The sequence below is a fragment of the Tursiops truncatus genome, chromosome 8 (assembly GCF_011762595.2).
Source record: "Tursiops truncatus isolate mTurTru1 chromosome 8, mTurTru1.mat.Y, whole genome shotgun sequence".
In the NCBI taxonomy this organism is placed as follows: Eukaryota; Metazoa; Chordata; class Mammalia; order Artiodactyla; family Delphinidae; genus Tursiops; species Tursiops truncatus.
This window is the reverse complement of record NC_047041.1, coordinates 97,539,111-97,559,232: the sequence shown is the minus strand read 5'-3', so window position 1 is coordinate 97,559,232 and position 20,122 is coordinate 97,539,111. Positions and strand designations below refer to the sequence as shown.

Sequence of the window (20,122 nt, the reverse complement as noted above, 5' to 3'; positions counted from 1 at the left end):
TATCCACCTAGAGGGCTGGGATAGGGAGGGTGGGAGAGACACGCAAGAGGGAGGAGATATGGGGATATATGTTTATGTATAGCTGATTCACTTTGTTATACAGCAGAAACTAACATATCATTGTAAAGCAATTATACTCCAATAAAGATGTTAAAAAAAAAACCCAAAACATTGTATAGAGGTAACATTTTAACCACAATTCTGTCAGTATTGTGGGGTTTTGTTTTAGTATTGTTTTAAAATAATTTCTGTAATTGTTTTAAAATATTATCTTGTAGCTTTAATTTTGTCCATTCCGTTTCAATAAGATTTGATGAACACATTTGGGGAAAAAAAAAAGATGAATAGGTAAGAGTCCATGGAACTCTCTTTGCTTTGACTGTTGGTGTTGAAAAGCAGCAATGACCACATTTATGTTGGGATCTGTGAATATGTGGGATTTCAAATATTCAAGTTAAGTAATAAGAAGAGGAAATTTATCAGTAGTGGGTAACCCTAAAATGTTCAATATCAAAAACAAATGAGAGGTCTTAAAAATGTTGTATTAGGACTTCCCTGGTGGCGCAGGGGTTAAGAATCCACCTGCCAATGCAGGGGACATGGGATCAATCCCTGGTCGGGGAAGATCCCACATGCTGTTGAGCAGCTAAGGCCGTGCGCCACAACTACTGAGCCTGCACGCCACAACTACTGAAGCTCGCCCGCCTAGAGCCCGTGCTCCACAGCAAGAGAAGCCACCACAGTGAGAAGCCCGCACGCTGCAACAAAGAGTAACCCCTGCTCGCCGCAACTAGAGGAAGCCCACGTGCAGCAACAAAGACCCAATGCAGCCAAAAATAAAATAAAATAGTTGTACTGGTTACTGGTTTTGCACTGATCTAAACAGCTTAAGTTTATTTAAGCTTAGACTGAGTTGAATGAACCGGCAAAAATGAAAGAGTATACTGTTTTCAATCAGGGTTTACAGAATTCCTTGAAGAGCTAAAACTGCTGCTTTTGGAAGCAGCAAGAGAAGCATTTAAGGTAGAAGCTAGGCTTATTACAGAAGGGAACCGAAGACCTTTTGGATTACAGCCATAGTTTAGGGGATGAGATTGTCCAAGAGGATGACATGATCTCAGATGCTGTTCTCTATCCATGGAGATCACAGGGAAAGGGACATAGAATAGAATGACGAAAGCAGGGAACTGATGTGAAGTGCAAATTATATTTGAAACTTTAGTAAAAACCTATAGAATACAATAGAAGCTATAAACAGTGTGTGCTTGTTTCTGGAGCTCTTTTTCTCTTAAAATATTGTACTGAATGTTACCATTTTTTCGCAAATTCATCTGTGTTAAAATGAAAGTTATTAAAATGAAGTATGTTGAGGTTAGCCAGCATAGTAAATGTCCTCAGTTTTTAACCTGGACAGAAGAGGAATAGTTTGGCCTTCTCATTGACTTCCAGAGTGCTAGACAGTCTTTTTTTCTGAGTTCCTATGTTTCTCACAAGATGAGGAAAGTATTGCCTTAAAAGAATTTTAGAGTGTGCAGAACTGCATTTTATGTGATGGAAAATGAAACAGCCCCTAGGGTTACACAGTAAAAGAATAGGTGATAAAAAGTAAAGGCAGTTGGGCTTCCCTGGTGGCGCAGTGGTTGAGAGTCTGCCTGCCGATGCAGGGGACACGGGTTCGTGCCCCGGTCCGGGAAGATCCCACATGCCATGGAGCGGCTGGGCCCATGAGCCATGGCCGCTGAGCCTGCGCATCCGGAGCCTGTGCTCCACAGCGGGAGAGGCCACAACAGTGAGAGGCCCTCGTAGGGCGCGCAAAAAAAAAAAAAAAAGTAAAGGCAGTGAAGTAGCATATGGTTAGCCCATTTTGTACCCTGAGGCACAAGGATGATTAAGGACTTCTTGGTCAACAAAGTTTATAATGGAGAAAAGATTTCCCAGTGTGAGCCCTTTCCATTGAGAGTATAATATACTTGAATTGTGAAGTTAAAACCTTAGTTCCTCATCTTGATATAAATACTATACGGGTTTATAAAAAGAAAATTGCTTTCTAAGTCAACCTGCGACTTGTTTAATATACTTCTAAAGGCGGATATACAGCTGGTGTAGAGAATTTAAACCAGGAGATAAAATGTCAGACCTATGACATACATTTTGGTTTGTTGGTTTTTAACTCAAGGAGTATCTTGAGTAATACCTGTTAGTACAGTAGTTATTTTAAGTCACTGGCTACAGATGCTCTGATGTCACCTTTCCTTAAGAAACTAGTCACTGTCTTCTGCATGGAAAAATGTTTGCATCATCTTTGAGCAGTAAATGGGCCACAGTAATCTCAACTTGTTCTCTAAAAATAAAAGCTTACACTTACAAGGTGCTTATTATGTGCTAGGGACCATTCTGAGTGTTTCATGTATATTGTTAATCCTCGTAGCAGCCTTGCAAGGTAGGTACTATTATTATCCTCATGTTAACAAATGAAGAAGGAAAATGCCAGAGATGTTAAGTAACTCTAAATACAGTCAATGTAAGCTACCAGTTATGTTTTAACAGTCTCTGGGGGATCTTTGGGAATCTCCTGCCTCCACATGGAAGGGCTCCCCATTCTTTCTACTTCCTTTTTATTGATAGCTGCTAAAATCTTTAGGGACTGAGATTGCTCTAAAATTAAATCACCTCTACTTCCTGTTCATTTTGTTTTTATTCAGAAACAAATATCTCTGAGACAGACTTGAGGGGAATTACCACAGCAAGCATACATTTATAAAAGCAGCCAGGGGGCTTCCCTGGTGGCGTAGTGGTTGAGAATCTGCCTGCCAATGCAGGGCACACGGGTTCGAGCCCTGGTATGGGAAGATCCCACATGCCGCGGAGCAACTGAGCCCGTGAGCCACAGCTACTGAGCCTGCGCGTCTGGAGCCTGTGCTCCGTGGCAAGAGAGGCCGCAATAGTAAGGCCCATGCACCGCGATGAAGAGTGGCTCCCGCTCGCCGCAACCAGAGAAAGCCCTCGCACAGAAACAAAGACCCAACACAGCATAAATAAATAAATAAATAAATAAATAAATAAATAAAAAGCAGCCAGGAATTCAGTAACCCACCTCAGGGTATAGGTTAATTAGTTCAAGGAAAACAGTTGTCTCTTTCCCTTCATTTCTCTGTTATTTTTTTCCCCTACCCTTTATCATTTTGACCAGTGTGGGTTGAGGTCAAGCATTGGCATATCTAAGTATGTTTTTAGGTCATTTGAAAAAGATACAGGGTGAGGTATCCTTTTATACTAAGGACGTGTGATCTCTGACATTACTGTTTCAGATGATTTTTCGCAAGAGCAAGAAATATCTAAAATGAACATGATGGTGTTCTGTGGCATAGGTTTCTTTGCTTACATGTTTGAAAAAGTAACAATTCGCAACAGAGCCTTTCTCACAGAATATGGCTACTTAACCAGCATTTTTTAAATTAATTATTAAGGACAAATAGATTATCATCTTTGGTGGGACCTAGTAAAGTTAGTAAATAGGATTATGAGAAGTGAATGAAATCAATGCAAATTAGAACTCTTTTGCATTAGAATCAATCTTAACAAATCAGTTTCTTAAATTTGGGAAATAAATGTTTAAAAAAATCCCTTAATTCAGGATTATAGACTCCCTTTTTTTTCCCCCCCGGCATTGTTGAGTCAGTAAAATTGCAAAAAGCAGTTAGTCCTTCAAAACATGCTTAGCTTACTCTTCCTTAGCAAAGATGATACAAATATTAATATCACAATTGATTTTTAATTACACTGTTCTTTAAGCATATTTTTTAAATAGCTGATAATTTAAATTAGTGCTGTAATTTTCATCTAAAGTAGATTTTTCCCTTTACCACAAGTAGTACATTCACATCTACCACAGTGCTCAAAGACTAGACGGTGGTTCTGATCATACAAATTATAAATTTGGGGGTCCCACTTACCTCGTTTTTTTTGTTTTTTGGCCGCGGCATGCAGGATCTTAGTTCCTTGACCAGGGACTGAACCCGTGCCCCCTGCATTGGGAGCATGGAGTCTTAACCACTGGACCACTAGGGAAATCCCTTACCTTGTTTTTGTTTTGGATCACTAGTGTTATATGATACATTGTTATATAATAAAAGTAGCAATTTTAAATGTTTATAATCTGACCCTGAAAGGGACTTAGGCTACTTAAATTTGTTATACATCTGAAACTAATGTAATGTTGTACATCAACTATACTTCAATAAATAAATTAAAAATTGCAAATAATCCAAATTTCCATCAGTAAGGGATAAGTTAAATTACTTTATTAGTAGAGTAGAATCTTATATAGGTATGAAAAAGAATGAGATGATATTATCAGTAGTTATGTGTTCCCACTTTAAAAAATTTAACATACCTGAAGAATTATGGGGAACTTTCACTTTCTAAGTTACATATTTGTGTAATGTTTAAATTTTTTTAACAAACATGTATTTTAACAAGTTGCATATGAGCCCTTCAGAAAGTCTAAATCTTTTTTTAAGTGGCTACCATTAATTACACCCTTAGTATATACCAGGCACTTTTTTTTTCTTTTTTTCTTGTCGTGGTGCTCCCACTTCTTCCTTCTCCTTTCTTTAAATGAGGTATATAGAAAAATATGGGGAGGATTGTCATTAAGGACACTTTTTCAGAATTCTGTGTTTTTATGTTAGTAATTACCTGTTATCTCTCTGTTTTGAATTTTGCAGGACATACAAAACAAAACTAAAATAAGAATAAAAATATATAACATTTACAAAAGAATACATGGGGTTTTGGTGGGTTAGAAAGTAGTGCATGTTCAGATGAGGTGAAGGTAGAATTAAAATGAAAAGATTATTTAGGGAAAGCTTCAGTGAGGAGGGAAAGGTATCTGAATTTGAATGCTGAAAGGAGCAAAGTAGTAGAGCTTTTATGATGGAGTCAGAAGGGCATGATGAGCGATGAGGTCGAGGAGAACTGGAATGAGAGAAGTGACGGAAGTAAGGTCTGGTTCTAGAGAAGCCGATAGAAGGTTCTGAAGATTTTCATCTGTGCTATAGCTGGACCCAAAAACAATGCTGTGTCAGCATAAAAAACAAAAAACAACAAAATAACCTAGTGCCAGTGCTACAGATTATATAGTAGTATGTAGAAATAGACAGTTAAAGCAGAAGAGGACCGACGCTGGTCCAAGTCACCCTCACCTTTCCTGTGGCATACTTGTAGTAGCCTCCTAACAGGCCTCCGTGCTTCCAATAGTGTTGCCCCCTTCTCTGCAAATCTGTTTTCAACACAGCAGCCAGAGTGATTCTTTCAAAAAGTCAAGCCACATCCAAACCTCCAGCGGCCCCCACTTCAGAGTGGCTCTAAAGGCCCTGTAGGAGCTCTCCCACTTTGACCTCATTTTTCTTCTCCTCTTCACCCCTGTTCATTCCAATCCAAGCACAGTCCTTGCTGCTTCTCAAAATCGTCAGTCTCTCATCTTAAGGCCTTTTTACTGACTGTCCCTCTGCCTGAGACACTCTTCTCCTAGATATCCACATGGCTAACTTACTCTTGATATTTTGCTCAAATGTCACCTTCTCAATGAGACATACCTCTGACCATCCTAGTTAAAGTTTTCAATTTGCTTCTCTTCCACCGTATTCCTGTAGCATATCATCTTCTCATATAGTATCTAATTTACTTATTCGTTACATTCATTATCTATTATCTGTCTCTTCCCTGCTTAAAAAGCCACAGGAGGGCAGGGATCCTTGTCTGTTTTGTACACCAATGTACCCCATGCACCTAAAACAATGTCTGTCACATAATAGATGCTCAAAAAATACTAATTGAATGACACGAATGGATTTAAAAGCTTGTAAAGAAGATGACACTTACCTAAGAGAAAGTTGTACGCTAGCGCGAGTTTTTGCCTGAAATATCACAGAATCTCAAACCAACAGGTTGTACTATATCACCAACTTAGAAATTGGTTTCAGAATATAGTTTGCACATCGTTGCTAATGTATTAAGCTATTACTCCAAAAGTCTGAGTTTATTCCTGGTAGGATGTTAGTTGTTCTCAATAGTGCAAAGCCCACTTTAAATGTGCCCCTTAGTTTAAACCTTATTTCATGACTCTAGATGGATAACAGAAGAATTTTATAAAACTTTTTTATTCCAATATGAACTCTCTTTCTTTTTTATGATTTCCTTATAGATGATGATTGGCAGGAAGCACATGAGCGCCTGGCTGAATTGGAAGAAAAGCTACCCGTGGCGGTTAATGAACAAACAGGCAATGGAGAAAGGGATGAGATGGACTTGTTGGGTGATCATGAGGAGAATCTGGCAGAAAGGCTCAGTAAGATGGTGATTGAAAATGAACTAGAAGATCCAGCTATCATGAGGGCAGTACAGACCAGGCCAGTGTTGCAAGTAAGTTACTGTGATTTGAGAGCTATAGCAGACTGATAATTAAAGCAAAGTATTGGGCTTGGCTATTTTATTCCACCTACTATACTGAGAGAATTACATGTGCTATAGAAATTTGGTAGTATAATTCCTGATGATAGCAATTCTAGAGATGAAGTCGGGAAATAAGGTAGATTCTAGAACACTGTAGTTTCTGTTCTCAAGCAGTTGAGGCGCTTTGGGAGCTTTGCTCACCGAAAGCTGGTAAGTTGCCCAGCGAGCCCGCCCTCTTCTAGACTTTGTGTGTGTGTTTTCCTTTTTTGTTAGCCCCGACCAGGAAGTCTCAATTCCAGCATCTGGGATGGATCTGAAGTTCTGAGGCGAATCCGAGGACCACTGCTTGCTCAGGTATTAAACGTTTTCTCGTTGTATAAAAATCCTAATACCCCAAAGCTGGGTCCTGTTGTTGTCCTTTCCTTACTGGAACAATGTATGGATGTATATCCTCTGCCGGTCTTAACGTAGCTTATGTCGCCAGCACCCATAGCTGGACCTGTTGGCTGTGCCCTCTCCCAGACTCTGTGGTAATGCTCACTTGACTGTGCTTTCTTTGAAGTGGTTGAAAGGAGCCATTGGGACTCAAAATTTGACAGCTTATGATTTGAATTACTTAAAGTCATTTTTAGGCAAAACTATAGGGACAGAGAACAGATCAGTGTTTGCCAGTGGTTGGGGGCGGTAGGAGAGGTTGACTACAAAGGAACAATACAAAGGAAGTTCGGGGAGTAATAAAACTTATGTGTCTTGATTTTGGTGTTAGATCCAGGACTCTCTGCATTTATCAAAATTTAATGCTATACGCTAAAGAGGGTAACATTTTTACTGGATGTGAAATAAAACTAAATGAAAAAGTTTTAAATAATTTCTCAAGATATCTGGCATCTGTAAAGGTTATTGAAACATTTCAAGGTAGCTAATTTTTTTAACACTACTTCCTCAATTAGGAAATGCCTACAGTGTCTGTGTTAGAATATGCCTTGCCTCAGAGGCCCCCACAGGGCCCAGAAGATGATCGGGACGTTTCTGAGCGTGCATTACCGAGGCGGTCAACTTCGCCTATCATTGGGAGTCCTCCTGTTAGAGCTGTCCCCATAGGCACCCCACCTAAGCAGATGGCTGTACCCAGCTTCAACCAACAGGTACCTCTCAATAACAGGCACTCAGCCCAGGATATTGGGAATCTGGGCAAAATTATTTGGGAAATTGGTGATGCTGGGAGGAGGGTGGAAGTTTGGGGTAGGCATTAGATTAGAAAGAAAAGTAGCCAATTAGAGGAAAAGTTAGTACAAATAAGAGACACATTCCCCAATGCCCATTGCTGGTGCTACTACTGTTGCTGCTGCCTTTTAATTGGGGGAGAAAAAGGGTAGTGAACCACATTTAGTGTAAATGTCCTTTTTAAAGTGTTTTTCTGGCTGCCCAAAACATTGGCAGAGAGGTAACTGAAAGCTGGGGGGAGTGGGGACACACAGCATTGTCCACATCCCTTTTTACCTTTAAGATATCCCTGCTTTCCCTAGAGCCTGTGCAGTCCTGTTCCATAGACTTTCCTCCACCTGAAACCAGCAGCTGAAAAGGAAGGCCAATTTGGAAGGTATGGGGGGAGGGTGGTATTGGTATGGCCTAGTTAGGCTCAATATCCTATGAAATGGTGGAGTCACAACGTACACGAAAGAGCTGAGCATGGCGGCCATATCATAGGGACTTCAGAATAGGACTTAGTTAATCCTCCAGCTTTCTTATCATTCCATCTCCCTCACTGCTACCAAAATATATCCTCTTGGAGAGAATTTGCAAGTCAGAATATCTGCTGGTACCTCCCTCAGATAGCATGGAAGGGTGGGGATAACTGGAGAATTAGCTAAATCTTCCTCAGTTAAAAGTGGCACATTGCTTGATATTTGTGAGAGGAAGTGACCAAAGGTTCTGTATGTGGACCAAAGCCATAGCAATTTGCTTAGAAGTAGGGCTTTGCATTGAGTTCTGTGTCTCTGCCGGTACTCGAGGGGAGGAAGAATAGGTAGAGGAAAAACTGACTTCACTGAGTGTAGTTGTATATATGTTTGTCCTGATAGGTTCTGTGTCCGAAGCCTGTCCATGTTCGACCCCCAATGCCACCACGCTATCCTGCTCCCTACGGTGAGAGGATGTCTCCAAACCAGCTCTGCAGTGTCCCGGTATGTCACTTTACAATCTAATGAAAATATTTTCTGATCACTGCCTGGTATATAGACATCTCCTAAATCTTACATGTTTTTTATAGTATCCATACTTGAATTTCTGGATCTTATAGTCCCCGGGTCAGAAGACATAGTTCATCATGTTCAGCTATTTCTTACCTCAACTCTTTTCTTATCTTAAAAATCTAAACTTGACATGATCCGGTTTCTTGCTATTATAGTCCCTCATTCTACTTCTTTCTCTTTCACGTTACATGATCATTGTGCTTTCTAACTTCTAACATTACTCTTTCATATTCCTTCAGTGGACAGCTCAGCTCTACAATTTGAGAGTTTTTCTATCTAAGTTAATTCTGTATTTCTATTGAGTTCCCATGTTATTTACCTGTTTTCATGGTATAAATATAATTTTTTTTTTTTTTTAGAACTCTTCCCTACTGGGTCACCCTTTCCCTCCTAGTGTTCCTCCTGTTCTCAGCCCCCTCCAGAGAGCACAGCTTCTTGGAGGAGCACAGGTAAGCCTAGGGTTAGCTCAGCCCTTAAAGAGATTTCTCACTTTCCAAAGGTTCACTAGCTGATAACCCCCTTTTTTGCTGTTAATCAGTCACTGCCACCTCTTATTTTTTCCTTTACTTTCTCAAACAAAGTTACTGATGGAAGCAGTATTCACTTTTCTGTGGATAAAAGTAAGGGGACTTGCTGATCAACTGAATCTAAGATCTTGTGCCTCTTGTAGCTACAGCCTGGACGGATGTCTCCCAGCCAGTTTGCACGGGTCCCTGGATTTGTTGGTAGTCCACTTGCTGCCATGAATCCCAAGTTGCTGCAAGGGCGAGTTGGGCAGATGCTTCCCCCAGCACCAGGCTTCCGTGCCTTCTTTAGTGCTCCAGCCCCTGCTACACCGCCTCCTCCTCAGCAGCACCCTCCTGGCCCAGGGCCTCACCTGCAAAACCTAAGGTACACAAAACAGATGCCTCCGTTTATCCATTGTCATCTAAGCCTCCTGATCATTGACGTTTAGTGCTGTAACATAGAAGTCTGTTGATATTTGCAAGTGATATATTTTGAGATGTTATTTGATCCTCAAGTTGCCAAGCACAGAAATGTTTGACCGTCTCCAGGCTTTCTTATGAATCACATTTCCCTCCAGTCACATGCTTCCTGTGTACATTTGCACATTACTAATCACCTTTTTTATTTCTCCTGAAGTTTCTTGTGTCTCACTTATTTTACAAACACACACATACTTACGTATGCACGAACTGTTTGTCATTTAACAAGAATTATCATATACTAAGGAACAGAGAGGAAGTTCCCTGGTGGTCCAATGGTTAGGATTCGGTGCTTTCAGTGCCATGACCTGGGTTCAATGCCTGGTTGGGGAACTAAGATTCTGCAAGCTGCACGGCTCAGCCAAAAAGGAAAAAAAAGGGAACAGAGATACAGATGCTGAGTTGTCAGCTAATCTCAGTGCTAGCTAGTTGCTTGCTTCCACTGTGATTTTATAACAAGAGGGGTTTAAGTTCCTGCTTCAGTGAAATTGTGTTTTATTACATATCGTATTGTATCAGTTAGGATTCTCCAGAGCAGCAGAAGCAGTAGGATATAGATAAATAAGTAAAGAAGAAATTTACTGAAAGGAATTGGCTTGCATGATTGTGGGGCTGGCAAGTCCAGAATGCATAGGGCAGGCCAGCAGGCTGGACATTTTGGTAGGAGCTGAGGTTGCAACCTTGAGTCTGAATTTGTAGGGCAGGTGGGCAGGCTGGAAATTCAGTCAGGACTTCCGTGTTCTAGTCTTGAGGCAAAATTCCTTCCCTGGGAAACATGTTTTCCTTTCAACTGATTGGGCAAGCCCCAACCACATTATCGAGGGTCATCTCTTTTTTTCTTAAGGTCAACTAATTACAAATGTTAGTCGCATCTACAAAATGCCTTCACAGCAACATCTAGTTGAGTGATTGTCCAAACAACTGGCCAGCTTAGCCAAGCTGACATATGAAATTAACTATCATACATATATGTTTCAATGTCATTCCCAAATACTTGAAACTAAGTACATTAAATCTATTAGAGACTTCTCTTTAACAGGAGCGAAAGGAAAAAGTTAAACTGCTTTACTGCTGATTCATTCTAATTTTATGATTGTCCTCTTAGGAGTTGAGAATTGGCTTTTGTGGAAGACATAAAAATACAGTAGCGTCTTCCTTCTGAAAGATCTTAGAATAGACTTTAGCATTCCCTTGGATGAACCTGTATGAAGTTATCCTGTACTGACCACATTGTTAAAAACTTCAAGTCATCAGGATGACAGAATTGCACATCTTTTCCCTTTTTGTTTAGATCACAGGCCCCAATGTTTAGACCAGACACAACCCACCTTCATCCACAGCACCGTCGACTCTTGCATCAGAGACAGCAACAGAATAGGAAGTAAGTACTTATCCTACTCCTTTGTGGTTTCTTAATTTAGCTGTCATTTTTGACTGATTTAGTTTACTTTTTAAGTAAATGTAATCAGTATTGCACTTATTTTAACTGGTTAAGTCAGATCATATATGCTGTTATTTTATGTTATCACTGCACAAATTCTTTTTTTTTGAATTTTTGAATTTTACTTATGTTTTATACAGCAGGTTCTTATTAGGTATCTATTTTATACATATTAGTGTATACATGTCAATCCCAATCTCCCAATTCATCCCGCCACCACCACCCTTCCCCGCCACTTTCCCCCCTTGCTGTCCTTGTCCATATGTTTGTTCTCTACATCTGTGTGTCTGTTTCTGCCCTGCAAACCGGTTCACCTGTACCATTTTTCTAGGTTCCACATATACGCATTAACATACGATACTTGTTTTTCTCTTTCTGACTTACTTCACTCTGTATGACAGTCTCTAGATCCATCCACATCTCTACAAATGACCCAATTTCGTTCCTTTTTACGGCTGAGTAATATTCCATTGTATATATGTACCACATCTTCTTTAGCCACTCGTCTGTCGATGGGCATTTAGGTTGCTTCCATGACCTGGCTACTGTAAATAGTGCTGCAGTGGACACTGGGGTGCATGTGTCTTTTTGAATTATGGTTTTCTCTGGGTATATGCCCAGTAGTGGGATTGCTGGGTCATATGGTAATTCTATTTTTAGTTTTTTAAGGAACCTCCACACTGTTCTCCATAGTGGCTGTATCAATTTACATTCCCACCAACAGTGCAAGAGGGTTCCCTTTTCTCCACACCCTCTCCAGCATTTGTTGTTTGTAGATTTTCTGATGATGCTCTTTCTAACTGGTGTGAGGTGATACCTCATTGTAGATTTGATTTGCATTTCCCTAATAATTAGTGATGTTGAGCAGCTTTTCACGTGCTTCTTGGCCATCTGTATGTCTTCTTTGGAGAAATGTCTATTTAGGTCTTCTGCCCATTTTTAGATTGGGTTGTTTTTTTAATATTGAGCTGCATGAGCTGTTTATATATTTTGGAGATTAATCCTTTGTCCATTGATTTGTTTGCAAATATTTTCTCCCATTCTGAGGGTTGTCTTTTCGTCTTGTTTGTAGTTTCCTTTGCTTTGCAAAAGCTTGTAAGTTTCATTAGGTCCCATTTGTGTATTTTTGTTTTTATTTCCATTAGGAGGTGGATCAGAAAAGATCTTGCTGTGATTCATGTCAAAGAGTGTTCTTCCTACATTTTCCTCTGTGAGTTTTATAGTGTCCAGTCTTACATTTAGGTGTCTAATCCATTTTGAGTTTATTTTTGTGTATGGTGTTAGGGAGTGTTCTAATTTCATTCTTTTACATGTAGCTGTCCAGTTTTCCAAGCACCACTTATTGAAGGGACTGTCTTTTGTCCATTGTCATAGATTAGTGTGTGGGTTTATCTCTGGGATTTCTATCCTGTTCCATTGATCTGTGTGTCTGTTTTTGTGCCAGTACCATATTGTCTTGATTACTGTAGCTTTGTAGTATGAAGTCAGGGAGGCTGATTCCTCCAGCTCCGTTTTTCTTTCTCAAGATTGATTTGGCTATTCGGGGTCTTTTGTGTTTACGTACAAATTGTGAAATTTTTTGTTCTAGTTCTGTAAAGAATGCCATTGGTAATTTGATAGGGATTGCATTGAATCTGTAGATTGCTTTGGGTAGTATAGTCATTTTCACGATATTGCTTCTTCCAATCCAAGAACATGGTATATCTCTCCATCTGTTTGTGTCATCTTTGATTTCTTTCATCAGTGTCTTACAGTTTTCTGAGTACAGGTCTTTTACCTCCTTAGGTAGGTTTATTCCTAGGCATTTTATTCTTTTTGTGGGATGGTAAATGGGATTGTTTCCTTAATTTCTCTTTCTGATCTTTCATTGTTAGTGTGTAGGAATGCAGGAGGTTTCTGTGCATTAATTTTGTATCCTGCAACCGTACCAAATTCATTGATGAGTTCTAGTAGTTTTCGGGTAGCGTCTTTAGGATTTTCTACATATAGTATCATGTAGTTGGCACCAGGGACGGGACGGTTTTACTTTTTCTTTTCCAATTTCCTTTTATTTCTTTTTCTTCCCTGATTGCTGTGGCTAGGACTTCCAATACTGTGATGAATAATAGTGGCGAGAGTGGACATCCTTGTCTTGTTCCTGATCTTAGAGGAAATGCTTTCAGATTTTCACCATTGAGAATGATGTTTGCTGTGGGTTTGTCGTATATGGCTTTTATTATGTTGGGGTAGGTTCCTTTTGTGCCCACTTTCTGGAGACTTTTTATCATAAATGAGTGTTGAATTTTGTCAAAAGCTTTTTCTGCATCTATTGAGATGAGCATATGGCTTTTCTTCTTCAATTTGTTAATATGGTGTATCACATTGATTGTTTTGCGTACATTGAAGAATCCTGCATCCTTGGGATAAATCCCACTTGGTCATGGTGTATGATCCTTTTAATGTGTTGTTGGATTCTGTTTGCTAGTATTTTGTTGAGGATTTTTGCGTCTATATTCATGAGTGATATTGGTCTGTACTTTTCTTTTTTTTTAGTATCTTTGGTTTCGGTATCAGGGTGATGGTGGCCTCATAGAATGAGTTTGGGAGTGTTCCTTCCTCTGCAGTTTTTTTGAAGAGTTTGAGAAGGATGCGTATTAGCTATTCTCTAAATGTTTGATAGAATTCACCTGTGAAGCCATCCGGTCCTGGATTTTTGTTTGTTGGAATTTTTTTTTTTTTTTTTTTTGTGGTACGCACACCTCTCACTGTTGTGGCCTCTCCCGTTGTGGAGCACAGGCTGCAGACACACAGGCTCAGTGGCCATGGCTCACGGGCCCAGCCACTCCGCGGCATGTGGGATCTTCCCGGACCGGGGCACAAACCCGTGTCCCCTGCATCGGCAGGCGGACTCTCAACCACTGCGCCACTAGGGAAGCCCTGTTGCAAGATTTTTAAACACCGTTTCAATTTCATTACTTGTGATTGGTCTGTTCATGTTTTCTATTTCTTCCTCGTTCAGTCTTGGAAGGTTATACCTTTCTAAGGATTTGTCCATTTCTTCCAGATTGTCCATAGAGTTGCTTGTAGTAGTCTCTTATGATGCTTTATATTTCTGCAGTGTCTGCTGTAATTTCTCCTTTTTCATTTCTGATTTTATTGATTTGAGCCCTCTCCCTCTTTTGCTTGATGAGTCTGGCTAAAAGTTTGTCAATTTTGTTTATCTTCTCAAAGAACCAGCTTTTAGTTTTTATTGATCTTTGCTACTGTATTCTTTGTTTCTATTTCATTTATTTCTGCTGTGATCTTTATGATTTCTTTCCTTCTGCTAACTTTGGGTTTTGTTTGTTCTTCTTTCTCTAGTTCCTTTAGGTGTAAGGTTAGATTGTTTATTTGAGATTTTTCTTGTTTCTTGAGGTAGGCTTATTGTACTGCTATAAACTTCCCTCTTAGAACTGCTTTTGCTGCATCCCATAGGTTTTGGATTGTCGTGTTTTCGCTGTAATTTGTCTCTAGGTATTTTTTTATTTCCTCTTTGATTTCTTTAGTGATCTCTTGGTTATTTAGTAATGTATTGTTTAGCCTCCATAAGTTTGCGTTTTTTACGTTTTTTTCCTTGTAATTGATTTCTAATATCATAGGGTTGTGGTTGGAAAAGATGTTTGATATGATTTCAATTTTCTTAAATTAACTGAGGCTTGAGTTGTGACCCAAGATGTGATCTATCCTGGATATTGTTCCATGTGCATTGAGAAGAAAGTGTAATCTGCCGTTTTTGGTTGGATTGTCCTATAAATATCAATTAAATCTATCTGGTCTGTTGTGTTATTTAACGCTTGTGTTTCCTTATTAATTTTCTGTTGGATGGTCTGTCCATTGGTGTAATTGAGGTGTTAAAGTCCCCCACTATTGTGTTACTGTCAATTTCCTCTTTTATAGCTGTTAGCATTTGCCTTATATATTGAGGTGCTCCTATGTTGGGTGCATATATATTTATAATTGATACATCTTCTTCTTGGATTGATCCCTTGATCAGTATGTAGTGTCCTTCTCTTTTGTAACATTCTTTATTTTAAAGTCTATTTTATCTGACATGAGTATTGCTACTCCAGCTTTCTTTTGATTTCCATTTGCATGGAATATCTTTTTTCCATCCCCTCACTTTCAGTCTGTATGTGTCCCTAGGTCTGAAGTGGGTCTCTTGTAGACAGCATATATATGGGTCTTGTTTTTGTATCCGTTCAACGAGCCTGTGTCTTTTGGTTGGAGCATGTAATCCATTCACGTTTAAGGTAATTATTGATATGTATGTTCCTGTTACCATTTTCTTAATTGTTTTGGGTTTGTTTTTGTAGGTCCTTTTCTTCTCTTGTGTTTCCCACTTAGAGAAATTCCTTTAGCATTTGTTGTAGAGCTGGTTTGGTGGTGTTGAATTCTTTTAGCTTTTCCTTGTCTGTAAAGCTTTTGATTTCTCCATTGAATCTGAATGAGATCCTTGCTGGGTAGAGTAATCTTGGTTGTAGGTTCTTCTCTTTCATCACTTGAAATATATCGGCCACTCTCTTCTGGCTTGTAGAGTATCTGCTGAGAAATCAGCTGTTAACCTTATGGGAGTTCCCTTGTATGTTATTTGTCATTTTTCCCTTGTTGCTTTCAATAATTTTTCTTTAATTTTTGTCAGTTTGATTACTGTGTGTCTTGGCATGTTCCTCCTTGAGTTTATCCTGCCTGGGACTCTGTGCTTCCTGGACTTGGGTGGCTGTTTCCTTTCCCATGTTAGGGACGTGTTTTTTGTTTGTTTGTTTGTTTTGTTTTGTTTTGTTTGCGGTACGCGGGCCTCTCACTGTTGTGGCCTCTCCCGTTGTGGAGCAACAGGCTCCAGACGCGCAGGCTCAGCGGCCATAGCTCACGGGCCCAGCCGCTCCGTGGCATGTGGGATCTTCCCGGACCGGGGCACGAAGCCGTGTCCCCTGCATCGGCAGGCGGACTCTCAACCACTGGGCCACCGGGGAAGCCCTAGGGTCGTTTTTTACTATAATCTCTTCAAATAATCTCTTCATCTCGGATCCTTTCTCTCTCTCTTCTTATGGGACCCCTAATGCAATTGTTGGTGCATTTAATGTTGTCCTAGAGGTCTCTTAGGCTGTCTTCATTTCTTTTCATTCTTTTTTCTTTATTCTGTTCTGCGGCAGTGAATTCCACCATTCTGGGTTCCAGGTCACTTATCCTTTCTTCTGCCTCAGTTATTCTGCTATTGATTCCTTCCGTTGTATTTTTCATTTCAGTTATTGTATTGTTCATGTCTGTTTGTTTGTTCTTTAGTTCTTCCAGGTATTTGTTCTTTAATGCTTCTAGGTCTGTGTTAAACATTTCTTGCGTCTTCTCAATCTTTGCCTCCATCCTTTTTCCGAGGTCCTGGATCATCTTCACTATCATTATTCTGAATTCTTTTTCTGGAAGGTTGCCTATCTCCACTTCATTTAGATGTTTTTCTGGGGTTTTATCTTGTTCCTTCATCTGGTACATAGCCCTCTGCTTTTTCATCTTGTCTATCTTTCTGTGAATGTGGTTTTTGTTCTGCAGGCTGCAGGATTGTAGTTCTTCTTGCTTCTGCTGTCTGCCCTCTGGTGGATGAGGCTATCTAAGAGGCTTGTGCAAGCTTCCTGATGGGAGGGACTGGTGGTGGGTTGAGCTGGCTGTTGCTCTGGTGGGCAGAGCTCAGTAAAACTTTAATCCACTTGTCTGCTGATGGGTGGGGCTGGGTTTCCTCCCTGTTGGTTGTTTGGCTTGAGGCGACCCAGCACTGGAGCCTACCCACTCTTTGGTGGGACTAATGGTGGACTCTGGGAGGGCTCACGCCAAGGAGTACTTCCCAGAACTTCTGTTGCCAGTGTCCTTGTCCCCACGGTGAGCCACAGCCACCCCCAGCCTCTCTGCAGGAGACCCTCCAACACTAGCAGGTAGGTCTGGTTCAGTCTCCTGTGGCATCACTGCTCCTTCCCCTGGGTTCTGATGCGCACACTACTTTGTGTGTGCCCTCCAAGAGTGGAGTCTCTATTTCCCCCAGTCCTGTTGAAGTCCTGCAATCAAATCCCGCTACCCTTCCAAGTCTGATTGTCTGGGAATTCCCCCTGCCGTTGCCAGACCCCCAGTTTGGGAAGCCTGACGTGGGGCTCAGAACCTTCACTCCAGTGGGTGGACTTCTGTGGTATAAGTGTTCTCCAGTTTGTGAGTCAGCCACCCAGCAGTTGTGGGATTTGATTTTATTGCGATTGCACCCCTCCTACCGTCTCACTGCAGCTTCTCCTTTGTCTTTGGACACGGGGTATCTTTTTTGGTGAGTTCCAGTGTCTTCCTGTCGATGATTGTTCAGCAGTTAGTTGTGATTCCGGTGCTCTCACAAGAGGGAGTGTCCTCCATCCATTTCCACCTTCCAAAAACCAGAGCCCTGAACTTTAAATTATGTTATTAGATTTAATACCTGCCTGCATACCAATGCACAAGCTTTAAATGACAAGAGCTTATCAACTTATTTCCAAGTTACTATAATTCTGAAGTACAATTTAGATCTGGGGGGTGCGGAATCAACATTTTATATTCACTGCTTACCAAGTTCTTACCATACTTTTAACTACCTTTTGTTGACCATCTCAGCTCAGACATAATCTTGAATATAGTCTCTAGCATTACATTTGGGTCTTACATAAAGCCAACAGTCACTCTTTATCTTTGCCTCTGTTTAATCCTCATTCAAATATATATTTATATATGTGACCTCAGCTGTGTACCAGGCACTGTAGTCAGTTTTGGGGATTGAAAGAAGAACAAGACATATCAAACCCTCGCCTTCATGGAGCTTACATTCTATCACCATTCTTACATATAAAATAAGAGAATTAAACATAATTTTGAGGGGTTTTTTCAACCTTTCATTTTATGGTTCTTTGTGTGTAATTTATTTTTTCTTTCAAAAAAATTCCAGAATATTTTTTTCAGGGGGAAAAAAACCAATATGGACTCTTAAGACACAAAAAGTACAAACCATAAAGGAAAAGATTAATACATTAGACTGTTAAAATATGAAACTTCTTGTGCCTGCAGTTAACATTATGGTATTATGTACTTCAGAATTTAAGAGTGTAGATCTCATGTTAAGTGTTCTTACCACCACCAAAAAAAGAGAAAGAAAGGGACACAAGGAGTAGGTGTTGGATATGTCCATTACTTTGTTTATGGTGATGATAACACAAATGTTTGCATATGTCCAAACTTACCAGTTTGTACACATTAAATATGTGCAGTTCTTTGTATATCAGTTATCACTTAATAAAGCAGTTTAAAAGTATTTTAATAAAATTTCAAAAATATATTAAACTTCTGTGTAACAAAAGGCATCAAACACAAACATGTAATTTTCAATAGAGGAAACCTACATGGCTCATAAAAGTGAAAAGATTTTTCAGATTCACTTGTAATCAGAAGAATGCAAATTAGATAACCATTTTATATCCTCAGGCAAAACGTGAAGTGTGTCAACTGTCATTGTTGGCAGGAGTGGCATGCACAGCCTTTTGAGGGAGAATTTGGCAATAAATAAGAAGATTGATAACGTGGATACGCTGCATCCTAGCAGTTCTGCTCTTCAGTATATGCCTGTGTGTGTTATCATCAACCTGGATAAATATGAAAGGCATAATGTTGAATAAGAAACAAGGAGCAGAACTGTATGCCTAGTACCAGTTATGTAAAATGGAATAACACTGTATAATATTTAAAGGTAGATGTACAAGTAATAAAAGTATAAAAACATTTCATGGAGGTTGCATAACAAAGTCAGGATAGTGGTTCCTATAGGAAGGAAGGGAAGGTGGAAACCGTGATCTGCGGGGTATAGGTGGGCCTTCAACTGTAAATGTCACACTGTATTACTTTAATATTACTTTTTAAAAGTCTGAAGCAAATTTGACCAAACAATTTTTTTTTCATTAAGTCTAGATGGTGAGTAAATGGATTTTTTTTTAAATAGTATTTGCTGGGCTTTTCTATATGTTTGAAGTATGTCATGATTTTCATCAAGTTTTTTTAAAAGTATATAGACTTGGGGTCAAATTGGCATGTGTTCACAATCTCTCACTCTGCTGCCTGGCATCCTGCTTTAGGCTAGCTACTTGATCTCGTTTGGCCTCGGCTTGTTGTCTTAAGTGGAGAAAATAAATCCACCTTGTTACCTCATAGGGTTATTGTGGGGCTTATACAAAAGTCCATAGGTGAAAGTGCTTAGCTTATGGTAAGGCACTTGGATCTTAGTTTTATCTCCTTAATTATGTGTTGCACAGCTCTTTCCTTTCAAATTCTGTTAAGATTCGATTCTTTTTCACTCCTCTTTTAACAGAAGCAAAGAGGAACCTTTTTTTCAATTGGCCTGGTTTACTGCAGTGCTGTTACAAGGCATAATTCATGTATCCGCTTGGAGTGAATGTGGCATGTATTTCTTTTTCAGTCAGCATCGGAATCTCAATGGTGCAGGAGATAGAGGAAGTCACCGGAGCAGTCATCAGGATCATCTCCGAAAGGATCCATATGCCAATCTCATGTTGCAGCGAGAAAAGGATTGGGTCTCTAAAATCCAGATGGTGCAGCTGCAAAGCACTGATCCCTACCTGGATGATTTTTATTACCAGGTAAGTACTGTGTGCTAGTTTTGAGGATAATAGTTTAGTCCCTTACCCTGGTGAAGGTACTCATTTAAATATTGGTAGAATTAAATATTGATAGAATTTTCTTTTGAGGTAGTCTTCAAGTGGATAAGAATTGACTAAGCAAATTCTGTCCTCTTTTCAAGCTGAAGAACCTGTCCCACTATTCACTCAAAGGTTTGCATATATGCCTTTTATTTCTTACCTACGGAGGCTCTCAGACCAATATTTTCAAATCTTTTCGGCATCAATAATCTGGTTCTTTCAATGAAGAATATTGGCAGTCTAACTTTAAAGATATTTCCATTGATGATTATT

The 20,122-nt window shown here is 39.8% G+C and overlaps 1 protein-coding gene across 1 annotated transcript in view; it reads left to right on the top strand.

Moving 5' to 3' along the window:
• Positions 1-20,122, top strand: part of PATL1 (PAT1 homolog 1, processing body mRNA decay factor) — a 37,140-nt gene that overhangs the window by 4,294 nt on the left and 12,724 nt on the right. The window contains exons 3-10 of the mRNA XM_019948287.3: positions 6,206-6,423; positions 6,727-6,807; positions 7,404-7,598; positions 8,535-8,636; positions 9,065-9,154; positions 9,376-9,596; positions 10,983-11,072; positions 19,609-19,789. Coding sequence (XP_019803846.1) covers positions 6,206-6,423; positions 6,727-6,807; positions 7,404-7,598; positions 8,535-8,636; positions 9,065-9,154; positions 9,376-9,596; positions 10,983-11,072; positions 19,609-19,789 — 1,178 coding nt within the window. The remainder of the gene's footprint in view (positions 1-6,205; positions 6,424-6,726; positions 6,808-7,403; positions 7,599-8,534; positions 8,637-9,064; positions 9,155-9,375; positions 9,597-10,982; positions 11,073-19,608; positions 19,790-20,122) is intronic.